The sequence below is a fragment of the Typopeltis vanoorti genome, chromosome 11 (genome assembly GCF_054136105.1).
Source record: "Typopeltis vanoorti isolate ZY-2024b chromosome 11, IOZ_Tvanoo_1.0, whole genome shotgun sequence".
NCBI classification, from domain to species: domain Eukaryota; kingdom Metazoa; phylum Arthropoda; class Arachnida; order Uropygi; family Thelyphonidae; genus Typopeltis; species Typopeltis vanoorti.
In genome coordinates, this window is record NC_143559.1 from 85983245 (window position 1) to 86001874 (window position 18630).

Sequence of the window (18630 nt, forward strand, 5' to 3'; positions counted from 1 at the left end):
CCAAGGAACGGCTCTGACTGTATGAATACTGAAAATATAACAAAATTTTGTATACATGCTTATGCAATGATTATCACACTTGTTGGTATTTGAAGATGACAATGAACACATAAAATAAAATAATTAATCCTCCAATGCCTTTATTCCCAAAGAGAACAGATGGAATTTCTTATAATCTTAGCTGGTGATTTCATAAGCATCAATGATCTTAATTCCTAACACATATATATATATATATATATTATTGCCTAAAAGAGAATTCTGTGGCCAATTTTTGAGTTGAAAGGTTAAAAAAAAAAAGCTGATTTTCCCAAGTGGAAAAACCCTTGATTTCACTCAGAAACCAGCAGAAAAAGTTCTGGAAGCAAATAGAAACAAACCTATGACTTTTTTTTTTAATACTAGCAAGTATAATAGAGGTAGATGCCATTTTCACTGGACTGCACAGGTACAATAAATATTATTATCATCTTACCTCTGTGGAGTCAGACTTATCGTGGGAGGTACACTTTTGCACACAATGCTCATCCAACTGTGCCTTAAACCGATTCAATGTGTCTACATTCACAACACACTGTCAATGCATTCCACTCACCAACCACTCTCCATGCAAAGAACCTGCTCCTCACACCTCCTTATACAGTTTCCAGTGATGGCCTCTTGTTTTTCTCTCTCTCATTCTATGAAAAATCTCTTCCATGTCAACCTGATATGTCTCAATCATATCTCCCCCCCCCTTCACGAGGCTCTGCAATTTACATTCTCTCAATCTGTTCTCGTACTCCACATTCCAAAGACCACTTACCACCTTTGTGAATCTTTTCTGGACTCTTTCCAACATATCCTCATCACCATGCAGCCTCATATGGATTATTGTGCACAGATTTGGCCTGATCAAGGCCTTATACAACGGCATCATACCCTCTATTTCTGATTGTCAGGGTCCTCCACGCAGTAGAGGACCAATGCCATTATCTGATATAACGTCTTCACAACTTGTGCAACGTAGCCCATGAATTTCAGGTCCATGTCCACTATCACTCCTAGATCTCTCATCTCCTCTACTTGCTTTAAAGTTTCTCTACCAAGTGTATACTTTGCATCCCATCATTGCTTACCAAATCTCAAACCTTACACTTTACAACACTGAAGTGACAGTTCCACTCACCTGTCCATTCATGCAATCTATTCAAGTCCTCCTGTAACAACATCTGCTTGACTCTGCATTGCTCTCCCCAATTTTGCATCATCTGCAAACAGCTGCATATCATTAACATACAAATTTAACAATAATGGTCTCAAAACTGATCCCTGCAGTACACCACTAGTGACTTTCCTCTTTCAGGATACTGCATTCCCATATACAACTTATCTGATACCTATCTGACAGCTAGTCACTGATCCAACTCAGGGTCCTCCATGCAGTTTGTTATCCAAGAAGGCTGTTATCCAACCCCCATCTGTTTCAATTTATTTAACCTATCTATAGATACTTAAAATATATAAGTCCAAACTGCAACTTCAAAAGGAAATTTTATTTTTGTTATTATGCAAAAGAAACAAACATAATGTAAAAAAATATTACATATTTTTTACATTAGTTAAATTTTTACATAAGATTTATTTATTTAATATAAAATTTCTGTATAATATTATGTACAAGATCACATTCATAACACTCACTGAAATTATGTTTCAAACGTCACTGAATTATACATCTAAATAGATATTATCTATCTCAATAGATAATAGGACAGCAAAACATTTGCATTTTAGCCATTCCAAAAATGTTAAACAAAACTGTTGGGGTATTGTATTCAAAATGAAATTAATAGATGAAACAATGATAAATTCTCCATGTGGAAAAACAGTATGATTTTTGACATATCTGCACAAAAATAATTATTCACTACTAGTACATTCTTTAATTTTTGATAAATAAATATGTAAAGCTTCAATCACTTGTCTTACGATAGTGGAAACTTCAGCCATTGCACCATTACCGTAATCACCACATGCTAATTTTTTTATTATACAAGGAATTTCTACATAATCATATAACTTGAGTTTCTTTATATGTTCTTCTGTAATTGGATGATTCCACATCAGGGTGTTCATAGCTGGACAAAACAGAAGAGGTTTTTTGATATCCCATGCTCTTACAACAGAGGTTAGGAGATTATCACATAAACCATTTGCTATCTTTGCAAGAGTATTTGCATCTAATGGAGCTATAATTAATATATCAGCCCACCGTCTAAGCTCAATATGTAAAACTGGATCAGTTATTTGTTTCCAACACTGCCATTCATCTTCATCTTGATAAACTGGAACAATGGATTGAACTTCTTTTAGAGGAAAAAAGTGAAGTGAGTGTTGTGTTACTACAACTTTCACTTCAGTTGGAAGATCACATATAACAATTTCTTTTAACTGTTGTACCAAAAGGGGTAGCTTAATTGCTGCAACACTGCCAGTACAACCTACCAAAATATTAATTTTGCTTTTGGTGGTTATTTTAACATTGTCTGAAGTCATCATAGCAGTTTCTAATTCTTCAGCATCTAGAGGGGAGAGAGAAAAAAGAAAAGAAAAACAGATTAAAAAAATGGAACACTTTTCAAAAGCACATTTAAGAATAATCTTTAAATAGTGTCTGACTCTAAGTAGGATAACGTGATATTTATGATATAGAAAAAAGAGAGAGCATACCTAGAATTGAAAAAAGAGCATACCTAGAAAATGCCTTTACTCAAAAGTAAAGGCATTTTCTTAGGAAAAAATTGTAAGCGTATTTGCATCTAATGGAGCTATAATTAATATAGGCATCCAGTAGCACACCCAGGATTTAATCTTGGAGGGAGCCGAGCACTCAAGATTTAATATTGCGGGGGGGGGGGGAGTTGAGTGTAGCAATTTGAGAATGCACACTACATTGCATATGACCTAACTGAGCACTGCAGTGATTGCCAATACATGATACCTGTGATCTACTCTGGCCCAGCTTGGGCAAACGAAGTAGTGCTCGGTCTGCAAGAGCACTACTTCATTCGCCTTGCATTCACAGTGAACGGGATTACCGAGAGCTATAGGGTATTCCCACCTTATGTGGAATACCCTATAGCTAATTCATAAGTAGTATAGAAACAGGAGACACAACATAAATTAAAAAAATGAATTTTAATTAGGAAAAGATTTTTGGAAAATTTTCAAGTCTTTTTTTGGGGGGGGCGGCGCTTGCCCCCCCCCCCTAGGTGTGCCACTGTAGGCATCAACAGCCATGGTGCCAGAAAAGTAGTCAGTCTGAGAAAAGATATGATTTCTGTGTTAATTTTGAATGGTAAAAGAAAGTAAATTGAGATTTTTTATTTTTTTCACAAAAGGCAGGACTGTGTTTTAGTAGAACCAGATTATCCTCACCTTCTGAAGAATAGCATTGAAGGTATGTTTAAATTACTGGCTGTAGAAGTTAAAACTTGGTATGTTTAGGCATATATTACAAGGTTTGTAAAATAAGGAAGAGGAATGGAGTGTGCTATCAGCAACAAAATCATGGATATAAAAATAAAATTAATTAATCATCTAATACCCTTTTTATTCCCAAATGGAGTAGCTTGTACTTCTTATAACTGATGATTTCATAAGCATCAATGGTCCTAAACCCTAACATATATATAAAAGCATCAATTGTCCTAAACGCTAACACACACACACACATACGTTGCTTGGAAAAAAGTCAACAGACAATTCCATGGGGAAAGCTCATTGTGTCATGTCATAAGTCATATGTTTGTAGCCAATGATGCTCCTCAGTCAGTGCAACTGTGTCCAGTTGAAATGGCTGTGAAAAGGGAACTGACAGTTTGAAAGAGGCATTATCACAGGATGCCATGTTGTAGGGGCATCTGTTCAGCAAACTGTTGACAAATTGGGCATCAACCAGATCAACAGTCAGTGATACATTACTGAGATGGAAGCACAGGGAGTCAACTGCAAGTATTATCTGCAGTGGATAACCCACCACACTCACCGAATGTGACCGTAGGATGCTATGAAGAATATGTAAAAGCTGCCATTCATAAGATGGACGGGTGTGGCAGATGCAAGGTGAACATCTCTTGCCAGAGTGCGTAACCTCAACTGTGAAATTTGGAGGTGGTGGTGTGATGGTATGGTCGGTTTTTCCTCATTTGGCCTTAGATCTCTGTTTGTGGTGCCACAAACACTGAATTCTGAGAGGTATCTGAATATTCTGGACAATGCAATGCTTCTTACTTGTGGTGTTTCTACATAACTGACCATTGTCTCTTTCAGCAAGATAATGCACTGTGCATAAGGCTGCTGCTGTAACTGTATAGTTTGTGGGCATGAACATCATTACACTTGATTAGCATCTACAGAGCCCTGATCTTAACCCTACTGAACATCTGTGGGAAGAACTGGACCATCGGATGAGGTCAAGGAACATCTATCTCCAAAACAGTCCAGGGCCTCATTACATACCAGCAGGAAGAATGGTCCAAAATTCCCACTGATCACTATCGTAGGCTTCTGAAAAGCATGCCCCAGAGGATTGCTGCAGTCATTGCAATGGAAGGATCATGAAATTCTGTTATGTTGCACTATCTCATATTGCATCCTTTTAATAGGTATCTACCCACATACTAAATGAATTAGGATAAGCTAACAATTTGGGATTTAGCCAATAAAACTCTTATATGCTTAAACCAAAATAAAACAATAGTGCAACAAAACAGAATTTGATGTTGGCTCAGGACATTGGCCAGTTAAAAAAGCCCCCCCCCCAATCAAAGAACCAAGGTGTACTGTGAAAAGTCAGCTAATGTTGAGTTCAGGTTTGTTTGGAACAATTCCTAACTCAACACCAGAAGTCTAGACTAGCACTATCAACATAAGAAGTATCTAAGAAATGAGTAAGTGAGAGATCAAAATAATAGGTGTTGCCAAAGAAAACAAAAAATAAAATAATTTTTTTCAGGCAATAATGATCAGGGAAAAGAAGAAGTAGCTATAGTAACTAATATTCTGTACTCCTCACTCCAAGGTACATATTAGGAATTTGATGATGCAATGGTATATGCTAATGATCAGATTATGTTATGAGATATAATTTGATGATCAGCAAAATTAGTTTATTAATTAAATTATTATTATCTTTCTGACCCCCATGGTATCATGACTCATCGTGGGAGGTCAACAGTAGTGAACACAAAGTCTATCGTACCACTTTTTAAAATCATCCACAGTCTGCACAATCTCCGCTCCCCACCCCCCTCAGGCAATGCATTCCGTGCTCCTACCACTTTCCATGCAAAACACTTCCTTCTTACCCTTTTACTCACAACTCCTTTTGCAATTCTCAAGGATGGCCTCTCTTGTCCTTGTTTCTTTCTCTCATTCTCATCATCATCATTAGTGTTCTGTCTCTTGACAGGTCCAATGATATATACAGGGTGTTCGGGATAAATTTGACATATTTATAATTAATTATATTTTTCCGTAAGTTACATGTATTAACACACACTTCTCTTCATTTAAAAGTTTGGACCCTTCTTCATTCATATACAAGATGTCAGAAAGGATGGATAGCTGGAACCCACCTGAATCATGGAAGAGAATAACTTGTATCATGATGATTCGTGCCCGCCATCAAAATAAGGATATTACGACTGCTGCCCAATGCTCCCTGAATACAGTAAAAACAATCAGGCATGAACTAGAGACTTGCAATGGTGACTACGAGGATGTAGCAAGAAGAAAGATCCCTAGCAGACGATCTGATTGCGTTCGTACAGCAGAATTCCTCGCAAATCTGCAGGAACAGGTGTTGAAGAACCCTGGCATTGGAATTCGGGCTTTGTTCGTGGAGTTGCTAACTGTAGTCAAGCCCTGGATAACAAGGGTAGCCAATGGTAGGCCGTATGTATGGCAGCAGGATTCGGCCCCTTGCCACACCTCTGGGAAAAGTCAAAAATGGTTGTCTGAAAATTTCTACGACTTCACCAGTCCAAATGTTTGGCCTCCAAACTCCCCAGACCTTAACCCCATGGATTATTTTGTATGGGGCGCAGTTGAAAAAGACACCAATCGCACTTTCAGTAAAAAAGCCCAGTTAATGGATAAAATTAAAACAGTTTATGCGGCCCTTCCCAGGGAGACTGTAGCATCAGCTTGTTCGAGGTTCCGAAGCAGAATTGAAGCTGTGATCGATGCTAATGGTGGTTATTTTGAGTAAATCTTGTTGATAGTATTGTAATTAACTCTGCCTGTAATGTTTTTTTGTCAATTCATTAAATTTAATAGATACAAAGAAGATTTTCTTTTTCCTTACGAAACTGTCAAATTTATCCCGAACACCCTGTATATATATATCAGCAAAATCTCTTCCTCCAATTTCCTCTGTCTCTTGCTTCCTCCTTCATTTCTTGATATCCTCTTGTGCCTATTATATCATCAAGCATCATCATCATCATTATTATTATTTTGATACCTCCAGGGAGTCCAAAGACTCATCGAGGGAGAGTGTGCTGACAGCATCAATTGATTGGACCCCTTCCAACTACTAACCATGCTCAAACTTACTTAACTGAGCCATTAGTAGCAGAGGCTCTACTAATCGACCAACATTAGTTGTCTCCTTACTCTTGGTCACTTACCTTCAATTTTCCCATCATTCTTTTCAGTCGGCTGTCTCCTCTTAATACATGTCCTATCCAGTTATGCTTTCTTTATCTTATGGTCTTTAGTAAATTCCTTTCTTCTTCAACTCTTGTAATACTTCTTCATTGGTAATTTTTTCGGTCCACTTTCTTTTTCTCCATAACCACATTTCAAATGCCTCCAACATTTTAGCTTCTTTCCCAATTGTCCATGTTTCTGACCCATATAAGGTCATATTCCAAATGTAACATTTAATTTTAAATTTTTATTCATTTTATTAATAAACAAATTTTTCTTGCTATAAAATGCATATTTTCCTTTGTTAATTCTTTCTTTTAATTCTATGTCATATTTTCCATTTTCTTGTATTACACTACCAAGGTATTTGTATTGTCTCACTTGCTCTACACTTTCTCCATTCATCATCACCTTGACACTTCCTGGAGACTCTCATCATTTTTGTTTTCTTTGTGTTAATTTTCATACCATATTTCTTGCATATACTTTCAAATTTTTGCATTAGCTGCTGTAGTTCATCTTCAGTATTAGCTAATATTGCTTGATCATCTGCAAATTTAATATTTTGTATTGTTCTTCCTCCAATAGTGAGTCCTCTTTTCTCTTCATCAAATGCTTCTTTTATCATTTCTTCTGCAAATACACACATGGACAAAGAAATTAGCATACCTGGAAGAAAACATGGTACAATGGTGAAACTAAGCAAATAGCTAGAGTGCAGGGTGGTATGCAAATGATCCAAATTTGGTGCGATTGCGCACGCCCACACACCCTGCGGTGGCACTGCAAGCACAAATCGGCCGCCTTATAAAGCCAGCATGTAGTTGATAGCTGATTAAAGCGAAAAGCACTGGCCAATGCAAGCTAGAGTACAGTGTGACAATAATGCCGGGTAGATGCCAGAGACATCTATTTAAGCAACTTACGGACTTTGACAGAGGCATGATCATGGCCTGAAAATCGGAGGGTGGTCGGCATGCCATATAGGCGTGCACATGAACCATTCTGACCATACCGTCCGACAGTGTTGGGAGTTGTGGACACATTCCGGCACTGCCACACGGCAGAGCAGCACCGGTTGGATCAGGAGGACCAATGCTATGCTACAGAGGATCGAGGGATCGTGTGGCAAGCACGGAGGGAAACCAAGGTGACCCGGTCCACTATACAGGCTGTAAGATGTAGGGGCCCATGAACCATTTGCCGATGCCTCGCGGAGGCAAATCTACGATCCCAGCGCCCCGTTACGTGTGCTCCGATTAACACTACAACATCGCCGACTCCGTTTGCAGTGGTGCCAGGCGAGAGTGACGTGGAACACCACAGATTGGTAACGCGTGGTCTTCAGCGATGAGTGACGCTTCGTCTTGGGGACAGATGATTATCGTTTCTGGTGTGGAGACCCCCTAGTCAAGGACACAATCCCGACCTCATTATCGATCGCTACACCTCCCGCACAACAGGCATTATGGTCTGGGGAGCCATAGCCTATGATAGCCGATCACCCCTCATAGTGGTACGTGGCACATTGATGGGGCAGCGGTATGTGGACGACATCCTACGGCCCCACGTTCTCCCATTCCTGGCTGGGATACCAGGAGCACTATACCAGCAGGATAATGCCCATCTGCACATGGCTCGGGTTGCCCAGGCCTGCCTATGTTGTGTACAGACACTTCCATTGCCTGCCTGCTCCCCGGACTTGTCCCCTATCGAGCATGTTTGGGAGCAGCTGAAACGGCAGCTCCCACCGTGCTGCAATATCCGGGATTTGGAGCACAGCGTCCAACACGTGTGGGGCAGTCTGCCGCAGGACAACATCAGGCATCTGTTCGCCACCATGCCAGACCGTATTGCAGCATGTAATGCCGCATGAGGCAGTGCAACGTGCTATTGATGATGACCGGATTACGTACCACAGATCCCTTTGTAATTGTCCTTCAGTTCTGTTTTTGCCATCATGTGCATCACTCACCTGTATCATTATACCAATAAAATTTCAGTTGAATCCTATGCTTCCTTCTTGGTGCACTAATTTCTTTGTCCGTGTATGTGTATATCGAAGAGTGTCAGTGACAGACAGCATCCCTGTCTAACACCTCTGCCAATCACACATTTTTTAGTTTTTCCTATTTTTTGTATTTATTATGGCAGTCTGGTTCATATATAATTCAGCTAACAACCGTCGGTCTTTCCAATCTAAACCTATTTTGCATAATATTTCCATTTCACCATGTCAAGGTCGATGAAACATATATAAACTTCTTTATTTATTTCTACATTCCTTTCACATATGGTCCTCATCACTCCAATTACATCTCTAGTTCCTCTGTCTTTTCTAAATCCAAACTGATCATCCCCCCCCCTCAGAAAATACTCCACTCTATTATTCAATCATTGATTTAATATTCTTAGCAGTACTTTAGAGTATGCTTATAGTTCTGTAGTCACTGCACTTGGTAGGATTGCTTTTCTTTTCAATTGGTATAAGAATACCTGTGAAATCTTTAGGCCATTTTCCTGTTTTGTAAATGAGGTGATTTTGTAAATGTTTTGTTGGATAGTTTCCATGTTTCTGTTATATCTTTGTCCTCCAGTTGTTTTAGGATTTCACTAGGTATTCCATCCACTTCCAACTTCCCATTTTTTAATTCCTTAATTGCTGTCTCTACTTCTCTCTTTAGTATTTCAGAACGTCTTTCTTCTTGAAATTTCATTTTGCTATTCTAATTCAATTTTCGTTGGTCTTTCATTTTTTCATAAAGTTCTTCGATGTATTTCTTCCATCTTTCACCTTGTATTTCAATATCTTAAATTAATTTTCCTTGCTTATCTTCTAATGGCAGATTTCTTATTCTTTTTTTTAATATTTGTAAGTTCTTTTGCTTTTTCAAACATTTTATCGTATTGCCCCCTTTTATCCATTTCTTCAATTACTTTACATTCTGCTGTTAACCATTCCTCTCTCACTTTATCAGTTTCTCTTCTCAGTTCATTAGTTAATACTTTGTATTTTCCTCTTCCCTATTCAGTGTTTACATTTTTCCATTTTCTTCTTTCCTCCATTTTTCTCATCATTTCATCTGTAATCCATGGCTCCTTAATTCTTTTCCCTTCCACAAAACCTATCTCTTTGGGGGCTGTTTCGTATATCAAGTTTTTCAGTTTCTCCTCATTCTACCATATCAAAAATTTCCTCAGTGTTAATAAGATAATAACCTTTCAACAGCTTAAATGTCCTGATCATATCCCCCCCCCTCCTCCCCTTTGCTTTCTATTCACCAAACTCTGCAGTCTGCATGCCCTCAGTCTATTCTCATAATCAACATTATAACTATTATCATAATCAATTGTCTCTACACCCTCTCCAAGGTTACTTCATCCCTTTCAAATCATGGTGACCAGATCTGAGCACAGAAATCCAGATGTGGTCTGATCAAAGCTTCATAGCATGGTTAAGCACACTTTTATCTTTCATGGTCAAAGTTCTTCTAAGCATTATCACAATTCTATTATTATTCTGATATGTCTTCACAATCTTTGCAATATGACCTTGGAACTTTCAATCTCTATCCACAATCACCGCAAGATTCCTTGCTTCCTCCACTTCTTCCAGTATAACTCCACCAAGTGAGTATGAAGTATCCCCATCTGCGGATCCCAAATTTTAAAACCTTACATTTAGTTGCATTAAACTGACAACATTCCCATGCCTTTGCCCATCCTTCCAGCTTATTCAAATTCTCTTGAAGAACCAAAACTAAGCACTATTACTAATAAACCTCTCAAGCTTCACATTATCTACAAACAACTGAAAACCCTGTAGTCCTGTGACAATATCATTGACAAAGATTGAACAGCAATGGTCCCAGGACTGAACCCTATGGAACTCCAGTTGTAACCTTCCTACTTCCTGATACTGCTCCTCCATATACAACTCTCTGATATCTATCAGAGATCCAATCATTAGTTAGAAGGGGACCAATCATTCAATGGTGTTGGCACATTTTCCCTCGATGAGTCTTTGGACTCTGGAGGAGTACAAACCCCACTAATCTGATATTCAAACCCAAATGACACAACTTAAAAATCGACTTGTTATGTGGCACCCTGTCAAATGCCTTGGGAAAAAAAAAAAAAAATGACAGTATATGCTTTACCTTCATCCACTGCTATTGCTAATCTATTGTAAAAGATAACCAGATTATTAAAACAAGAGTGCCTTTTAACAAATCCATGCTGGCCTGCATAAATAATATTACCCTCATCTGCCCAATTCTGTATATGAGTTTTCCCCATTTTTCCAAAATCTTAACAACTACAAAAAAAATACAAACAAGCTTACAGTTTTCCCTCCTGATATCACAGCGCTCTTTGCACATGTACTATTCTGGCTATTTTGTGTGGCAAAACACTTTCTACCTACAAAAAGAAGGCACAGCCATGGGCGCATCATTATCCACCCCACTGCTAACTTTTGCATGGAATATTTTGAGCAACATATTCTAGATTCATCTCCTTTAAAACCAGTCTGGCTTAGATACGTTGATGATGTTTTCACTATATGGCCGCCAGACATTATACATTTTCCTCAACCACCTAAACAAACAACACAAATGCATACAATTCCCAATTGAGATTGAAAAGCAGAACACACTTCCGTTTCTAGATAACACTTGTCACACATCTTCCTTCCGGCAGTCTTTTCTTGACTGTTTACTTGAAACCAACACATACAGGCCAATATATATATATATATACACACCTAACAAGGAGCCAAAAAACTCCTACCACCACCCACCACACACACAAAAAAAAAAATAGGTGTCATTAATACACTAAAAAACAGGGCTGGCTTTGAAGATTTGCTCCAATGAACAAGCATTTAAAGATGAATTAAATGTTATCGGTAATACCTTTCTAAAAATGGTTACAACCAAAATAATACTATCAACAAAATTCTACAAGACCTCACTTAAAAACAAAAATAAACTAGGCTACAATAAAACTGTAACCATTCCATACATTAAAGGGATATCTGATAAAATAAACAGAATACTACAGAAATGCAACCTTAAAGCCACCTTTAAACCTCCTGCAAAATTAAAGAACTTACTCAACTCATCAAAGGATCCACTCCCTCTGCTGGCCTGTCCCAGAGTATACTGTATTCATTGCACCTGTAATTTGCCTTATATAGGGGAAACAGGATGCACAATTCCTATCAGAAGAAAGGAACATAAACGACACACAAAATATAATAACTAGGGTCAAGCTGGCCTTTCTGATCATGCCCTGAACACTTTACATAGAATTGACTGGAAAAGCACCTGTTGTTTGCAACACACCAAAATATGAACGTAAATTTAAAAAGGCCTGTGAGATTCTTATCAACCACCCTAATCTTAACAATAATGAGGGTCTAAAAATCCCAATAATATGGAAGGCACAATTCTACCCACTTAACCTTTCTCCCTAAGAGTTAATTATAAATAGGACCATAGATAATCCAGGATCTAATATAACAATTGTCATGTTAAATTAGAACATCATTTATACTATAATAAAACTATCTATCTGAAAGAAAGTTTCTCTGATGTTGTCTTAAATAGAATAAAGTTTTGATGTAGTTATTTTATTTATTTCATTCATTTATTTCGATTTTATTTTATTTTCACTAGAGGTCAGGCCAGTAGAATAACCATTGATCAAATCATTGTCTCTTTAGCATACTGTGTGAAATGCAATTTAGTTTGTCTCTGTATATATATGTGTATACTCCAGATGATGATCTTAATATGAAAGTCGAAACGTCAGGATATTACAAATTATTATTTATAACACGGTTGTAGAGTCCATAATTTGTCTAAAAAGAAATATCTGGAGAAACGTGTAATATTGCTCTTGACATTTCCAGAGGAGCTAATCATGTCTAGCATCCAATTCTGCTCAGTAAATTGCTGTACTTTGGTCTACCTACCATCCACTGTAATCAGCAGTCATGTGCTAGATAGCTCTCTCTCTCTTTAAGCTTTTCCACTGATGCAGAAGGGGTTTCAAGACTTCTTTCTATCACGTACTCTCTTATATATAAATGACCTACTCTAAATTATAATTAACCCTATCCACAGCTTTTTGATATCAGTATATATTATCTCTCCTACTCATCATTAGATAACGCATGAACGCATGCAGTGCTCAACCATCCCTAGCATCAAGATCATCTGGAACACTAATCTCCATACCATACTTTAATGGAGTTAGGATAACATGGTGAACATCAGTGCTAGTCTTGCAAAAAAAAAAAAAAAAATTGACATTTATCTCCAGCCTTAACTAGCATAAACATACATCAAGTTACTAACTCTATAATCCCAAATCTTCTCATTTTTAGAATACTGTTCACATTTTTGGGTTGGTGCACCCACAAAACATCCTTAAACATTGATTATGTCTACAGGAGAGCAATTCGACTGATAGATGATCATTCCCTCACTGATTCACTTCAACCACTATATGATGTGGTGGTTATGGCTTTTCTGTAAGTACTTCCATGGTCACTGCTTACTTGCAGTGACAACCATCATTCCTCAGCTTTCTGTTTGGCCTATTAAGCAAAGAGTAGCAGCTTTAGAATCAAGTTGTTTTATGAGTAAAATAAATCAGGATTACACAAATTTTTTATTAGTCATTGCAATTTAAAAATGCATACCAACTAGTTTTGTTCACACTCAATTAGAATCCTAAAGAGCTTAAAAACAAGTTTTTGTGCTGATGCTGAACAGCAAAAAATCTTGTACAATCTTCAAGAGCAACAGTTATCCAACAACCCTTTTCAGCCCAACTGCAAATATACCAAATCTGCTTACATAGAGAAAGGCTTATGTGGTGTTGATTATTCATAACAGTGCTTTAAGATATAAAGGACATCAAGAAAAAAAAAAAGTATAATTAATTTACTGGACTTACTAATATTTTGTTAGTTTTCCCCAGCATCTTCTGAGCACAAATTACAACTGTGACACACACATACCACTCAACTAGATCACTGTAGAAACAATTTAAACTGTAAATGAAACAGAATTAATGTCCCTAACAAGGAGCCAAATAATCTTCAAGTTAATTTTCAGAAGTCAAGATATGATCTCAGAACAACTGCCACCAAGATCATTGGGAAATGAATGCAGCCATACTTGTTCAGGTTGGGAAAGTACTTCATAGCTAAAGTCGATTCTAAAAATAGTCTTTCAGACCTATAGCGTCTATGTAGTAATTATGTCTTCTTCCATATAATCCTGTACAATGGAATGACCAGTGCATGGTCTGCTAGTCGATCTTGCCATAGAGATGATCATGGATGTAATTTTTGTATTCTTCAAGGCAGATGTTAACTGATCTACCCATCTGTTCAAAATAGGATAAACCATAGTTACAAGGAACTTTACACACTCCAGGATGTGCAAGAGAATGAAGTTTGTCCTTAAAAGAAGTGATGTAACTATTATTATTATTATTATCCAGGCCTCCATGGAGTCAAAAGACTTATCGTGGGAGGGCGTTCTTAGGAAACACAAATACCACTCACCGAATGTTCTTGCTCTGACCACTCTCTCAGACGATGCATTCCACTGTTCAACCACCCTCCATGCAAAGAAACCACTCATCACCCTCTTGCTCACAGCTTCCTACAGCAACTAGCTGAATGAATGGTTTTCAAGTGGCATGGAGATTATATTTATGAAGAACACTAGCTATATTTTCCGATATACCTTGAATATAAGGGATGGGAATGGTTTTGCTGTTATCTTGTGTGTTGGTTGGAGAGGGGATTGGGTGAATGTAGTATTCTATCTGGGTTGCATCCATTGTAGTATTTTTATATGGGTTGCATCCATTGGTTAAAATATTGTTGCTAAGGTAATTGAGCTCATTTTTAAAGGTTGTGCCATTTGAACAAATAGCCCTGGCTCTATGTGCAATACAGCTACACCAAATCATAGCTTTTGGTGTAGCTGTGTTCGGTGCTTGGTTTTAAAAATATTCCATAAAGAAATTGGCTAGTGGGAGGAAAGAAGGGAACACTCACTGTAATCTCATCCAAATGTTTGTATATTTTTCCGTTCTGAAAAGTAACCAGAATTTATGATGAGTCTGAATAATTCATCAGAGGAAATGTGGCTTAAAATCAAATGGTCTCTGTCAGAGACTCATTGGTGAAATAATGAAATGTCAAAGCTCACCATGATGTAAAAATCTCAGGATTGAATTTTTTTTATTATTTTAAAGTGAAGAACTTTTAATTAATAAGAGAAAGGGAGATGCCTTTTGTAGGGGGAGATGTGGCTGGCTAATTTTTAGGTGGGGCTGTATATGCTGAAACTATTGGATAAAAGAGGGTAGAAGGTATTAAGTTTGTGAATTTGGTGAACCACATATACTTAGATGGAATGCCATTATAAGGTTTTAACTTCTAGGTAATTTATTTAAGCCCAGTTTTTTTTTTTTTCCTCGTAATTTATACTTTTTTCTTCAGAGATTTGTAGTATCTCAATCTATAACCTGATATGCAGAGAACTGGGACGTATTTAAGAATTCTGATTGCATGCCATAGTTCTGGATTTACGATTTCCGAAGACGCGATTGATTTTGGCTAGCTCGACTGTGGGACTGCCAATCTCTTTTTGAACAGTGCTAATCGCGCACGTATGTAAATACGTTTTCGTTTTTGCTAAATGGAACTTCTGTTTGAATCTTATACTATCAAGAATAGTATTAGTCTCCCACAGGGCCGATCCGAGAGTATCTAATGCTCCTAGGCAAAGAAAATTTAGGCGCCCCTATACATTGTCTCTCTCTATATATTTTGTCATATACTATCAAGAATAGTATTAGTCTCCCACAGGGTCGATCCGACAGTATCTAATATCTAATGCTCCTAGGCAAAGAAAATTTAACTCTCTATATATTTTGTCATACTCACACAAGCACACGTACACCTACACATGTGGATATTTATAAAAATAAATAATCGCCCATAGGTTCACCTAATGATAAAACCGGCCCAGGTCTCCCAGCATCTTTTTTAGGAAGACAAACCAAATTGAGTTATGACAATTTTAGGGAGAATGCAATTCAGTATGACTAAGGAAATCCCCCCCCCGCCTTCAAAATCCTCACATTTCAGTATGAATCGAGCCAACCATGATTCGCCCGTGATATTTTGTCACTTTGTGCCCAGAATTGTTCCGAAATCAATTATTTTTAAAGTAAGTACCTAGTTATCGAGTACAATCGTCCACGTTTGTTTTTCGATCACTGCTGAACGCATGGGGGCGGTAGCGATAAAACCGGAGGAGATGAATTTAATCTCAACGCCAGGTCTTGACTAGGTATTTGAGCAAGGTTGTAGCATCAATAGACGTTTTTCACGTAGCCTGCAATGCATGGCAGTGTTAAGCACGTCGTACCAATTGACGGATTCTATGGTTCACTTTCTGCTGTGCGCTACTCAGGAAACACACATTATATCCGCTATACATATAGAAAATTAATATTTAACTGACTAGAACCCGAGAAAGTATAACACAAAAAACTTTATTGAATCACGACTAGTTTCATGTCCCGACTTCTTCAGGTGAGTAAGAAATAACACAAAACTAACAAGGTAAAAACTTAATAAAAAGAAATAGCAACAGTCATATTTGAATTGGTGACTGTGTGCAATTGTTAGCGTGAGTTGAATGTGAGTGATAGCTGATTTTAGAGCGCCAGTACTGGATTACTGCACTATGGGAATCAGGCAAACTGTAACTTAGATTGCTGTTCATGTGTGAAGGATCCAGGACTATTTCTTTAGATTCTACAATGCATATCGATTTGGTTTTGACGCTCTTCAAGATTAGAGTTGGCGATGAAAAGAACATGACTGGAGAGGGCGCACACTCGGGTTCTTTTGTAGGAGATGTCACGTCTCTGTTCCTCAAGACGTAGTAAAATAGATTTATCTGTCTGATAGAAATAAGGTCTACCACAGTCGCACACAACTTTATAAACACCTGGAAAAAGTAGCTGGTTGTGTTTTGGTTTTGAGCGGCTCAGAAAGGAACGAAGCTTTGGTAGAGTGGTATAGTTGGTTTTTATGTTGAATTTCTTCAAAATTCTGGCACGTTTTGGGGTTAAAGAGCTTATATATGTAACTGGATGTGGGTGATCGGGTTGGATACATCTTCTTGTGGAGGGTGTTGATGATGTCTCAAACGCTGAGTGATGTTACGAGAAGAATATCCATTATTTAAAAAGGTACATTTCACTAAACGTTTGAGTCATCATCAACAACCTCGACAAGAATATGTATCCAATCCGATCACCCACATCCAGTTACCATATATATAAGTTCTTTGACCCCAAAAATTTCCAGAATTTTGAAGAAATTCAACATAAAAACCAACTATACCACTCTACCAAAGCTTCGTTCCTTTTTGAGCCGTCCAAAACCGAAACACAACCAACTACTTTTTCCAGGTGTTTATAAAGTTGTGTACGACTGTGGTAGACCTTATTTCGGTCAGACAGATAAATCTATTTCATTACGTCTTGAGGAACACAGACGTGACATCGCCTACAAAAGAACCCGAGCGAGCGCCCTCTCCAGTGATGTTCTTTTCTCTGCCAACTCTAATCTTGAAGAGCGTCAACACCAAATCGATTGGTATCTCACGACCAATTTATATGTATGCAATGATGAGTTTGAAAGACGCATTGTAGAATCTAAAGAAATAGTCCTGGATCCTTTACACATGAACAGCAATCTAAGTTACAGCTTGCCTGATTCCCATAGCGCGGTTATCCAATACTGTAGCTCTAAAATCAGCTATCACTCAACATCAACTCAAGCTAATAATGCCACGCGGTCTCTAATTCAAATATGACTGTTGTATTCTTCTAACTCTTTTGTGTTAAACTGAAAAGCCCATTTTTTACCATGTTAGTTTTTTGTAAGTTTTAGTTATTTCTTATTCACCTGAAGAAATCGGAACTCGGATGAAACTAGTTATGATTCATTTAAGTTTTTTATTATAATCCTAGGGTTCTAGTCAGTATAATTATTATTTCTAAATAAATAAATATAATAAATATATATATATATATATATATATATATATATATATATATATATATATATATATATATATATATATATATATATATTTAAAATAAATATATATACATAGAACGTTTGTTACCTTGGGTATAATATACGTTAAAGATACCAAGCTATTTTAAATATAAACCTGATTTTAATTCATTTCCGAAGTAAGCAAACAGACAAGAAAGTCAAGTTCGCGCCTGCAAGTAGTGCAAGTCTTAAGAAACTCGTGGTAAAGGTGGAATAAGCTCTGATCTTAATATTTTCCCCTAATGCAAAGCACATCTCCTTGAGGAGATGTATGATTCCACCTTTACCAAGAGTTGCCTAAGACTTGCAATACGTGCGGGTCACCAAGACTTGCAGTCAGGGATGGATTAAGACTGACAGAGGCCCTAAGCACTTAAAAGATTTTGGTGCCCCATATATATGTAATTCAAAATATAAACAACAATAAACCATAAAATAAATTTTTATTTTTCAAAATGAAACGAAACTTATAGAAAGATGGAAAATAATGTTTATTTTTGTATACTTCAACTTTATTTAGATTTGAAAAGTTTTCTCCTACTTTTTTTAATTGCAAAGTCTTTGATGATCAGTTCCTCAAAATTAATCTTACGTAACACTTTTGCTTCTATACTTAGTAGAGATAAGGCATTCAACCTGCCTTGTTGCATAGTTGTTTTGATGGGATTTTTAATATACTTCAACCGAGAAAATGAACCCAGTTGAAGTATATTAAAAATTTTCTCAATTTTAACATAACATTAATGGTCACATTA

The 18630-nt window shown here is 37.2% G+C and overlaps 1 protein-coding gene across 2 annotated transcripts; it reads right to left on the reverse strand.

The window, feature by feature from the left end:
• Positions 1-1514: 1514 nt before the first annotated feature.
• Ppcdc (phosphopantothenoylcysteine decarboxylase) lies at positions 1515-16066 on the reverse strand. Of its 2 annotated transcripts, none has more exons than XM_090400271.1 (2): positions 15974-16066; positions 1515-2564 (listed from the first exon to the last, which is right to left on the reverse strand). In XM_090400271.1, exon 2 carries the CDS (start codon positions 2539-2541, stop codon positions 1903-1905), a length of 639 nt encoding a protein of 212 aa, XP_090256397.1. In that variant the 5' UTR covers positions 2542-2564; positions 15974-16066; the 3' UTR covers positions 1515-1902. The 2 variants fall into 2 exon arrangements, with proteins under 2 accessions (XP_090256397.1, XP_090256396.1); XM_090400270.1 differs by lacking the exon at positions 15974-16066 and adding an exon at positions 13669-15964.
• Between the last annotated feature and the right edge of the window lie 2564 nt (positions 16067-18630).

What these genes read in the sequence shown, in the direction of transcription:
- Ppcdc (XM_090400271.1), bottom strand. Translation starts at nt 2,541, where the DNA reads ATGATGACTTCAGACAATGTTAAAATAACCACCAAAAGCAAAATTAAT.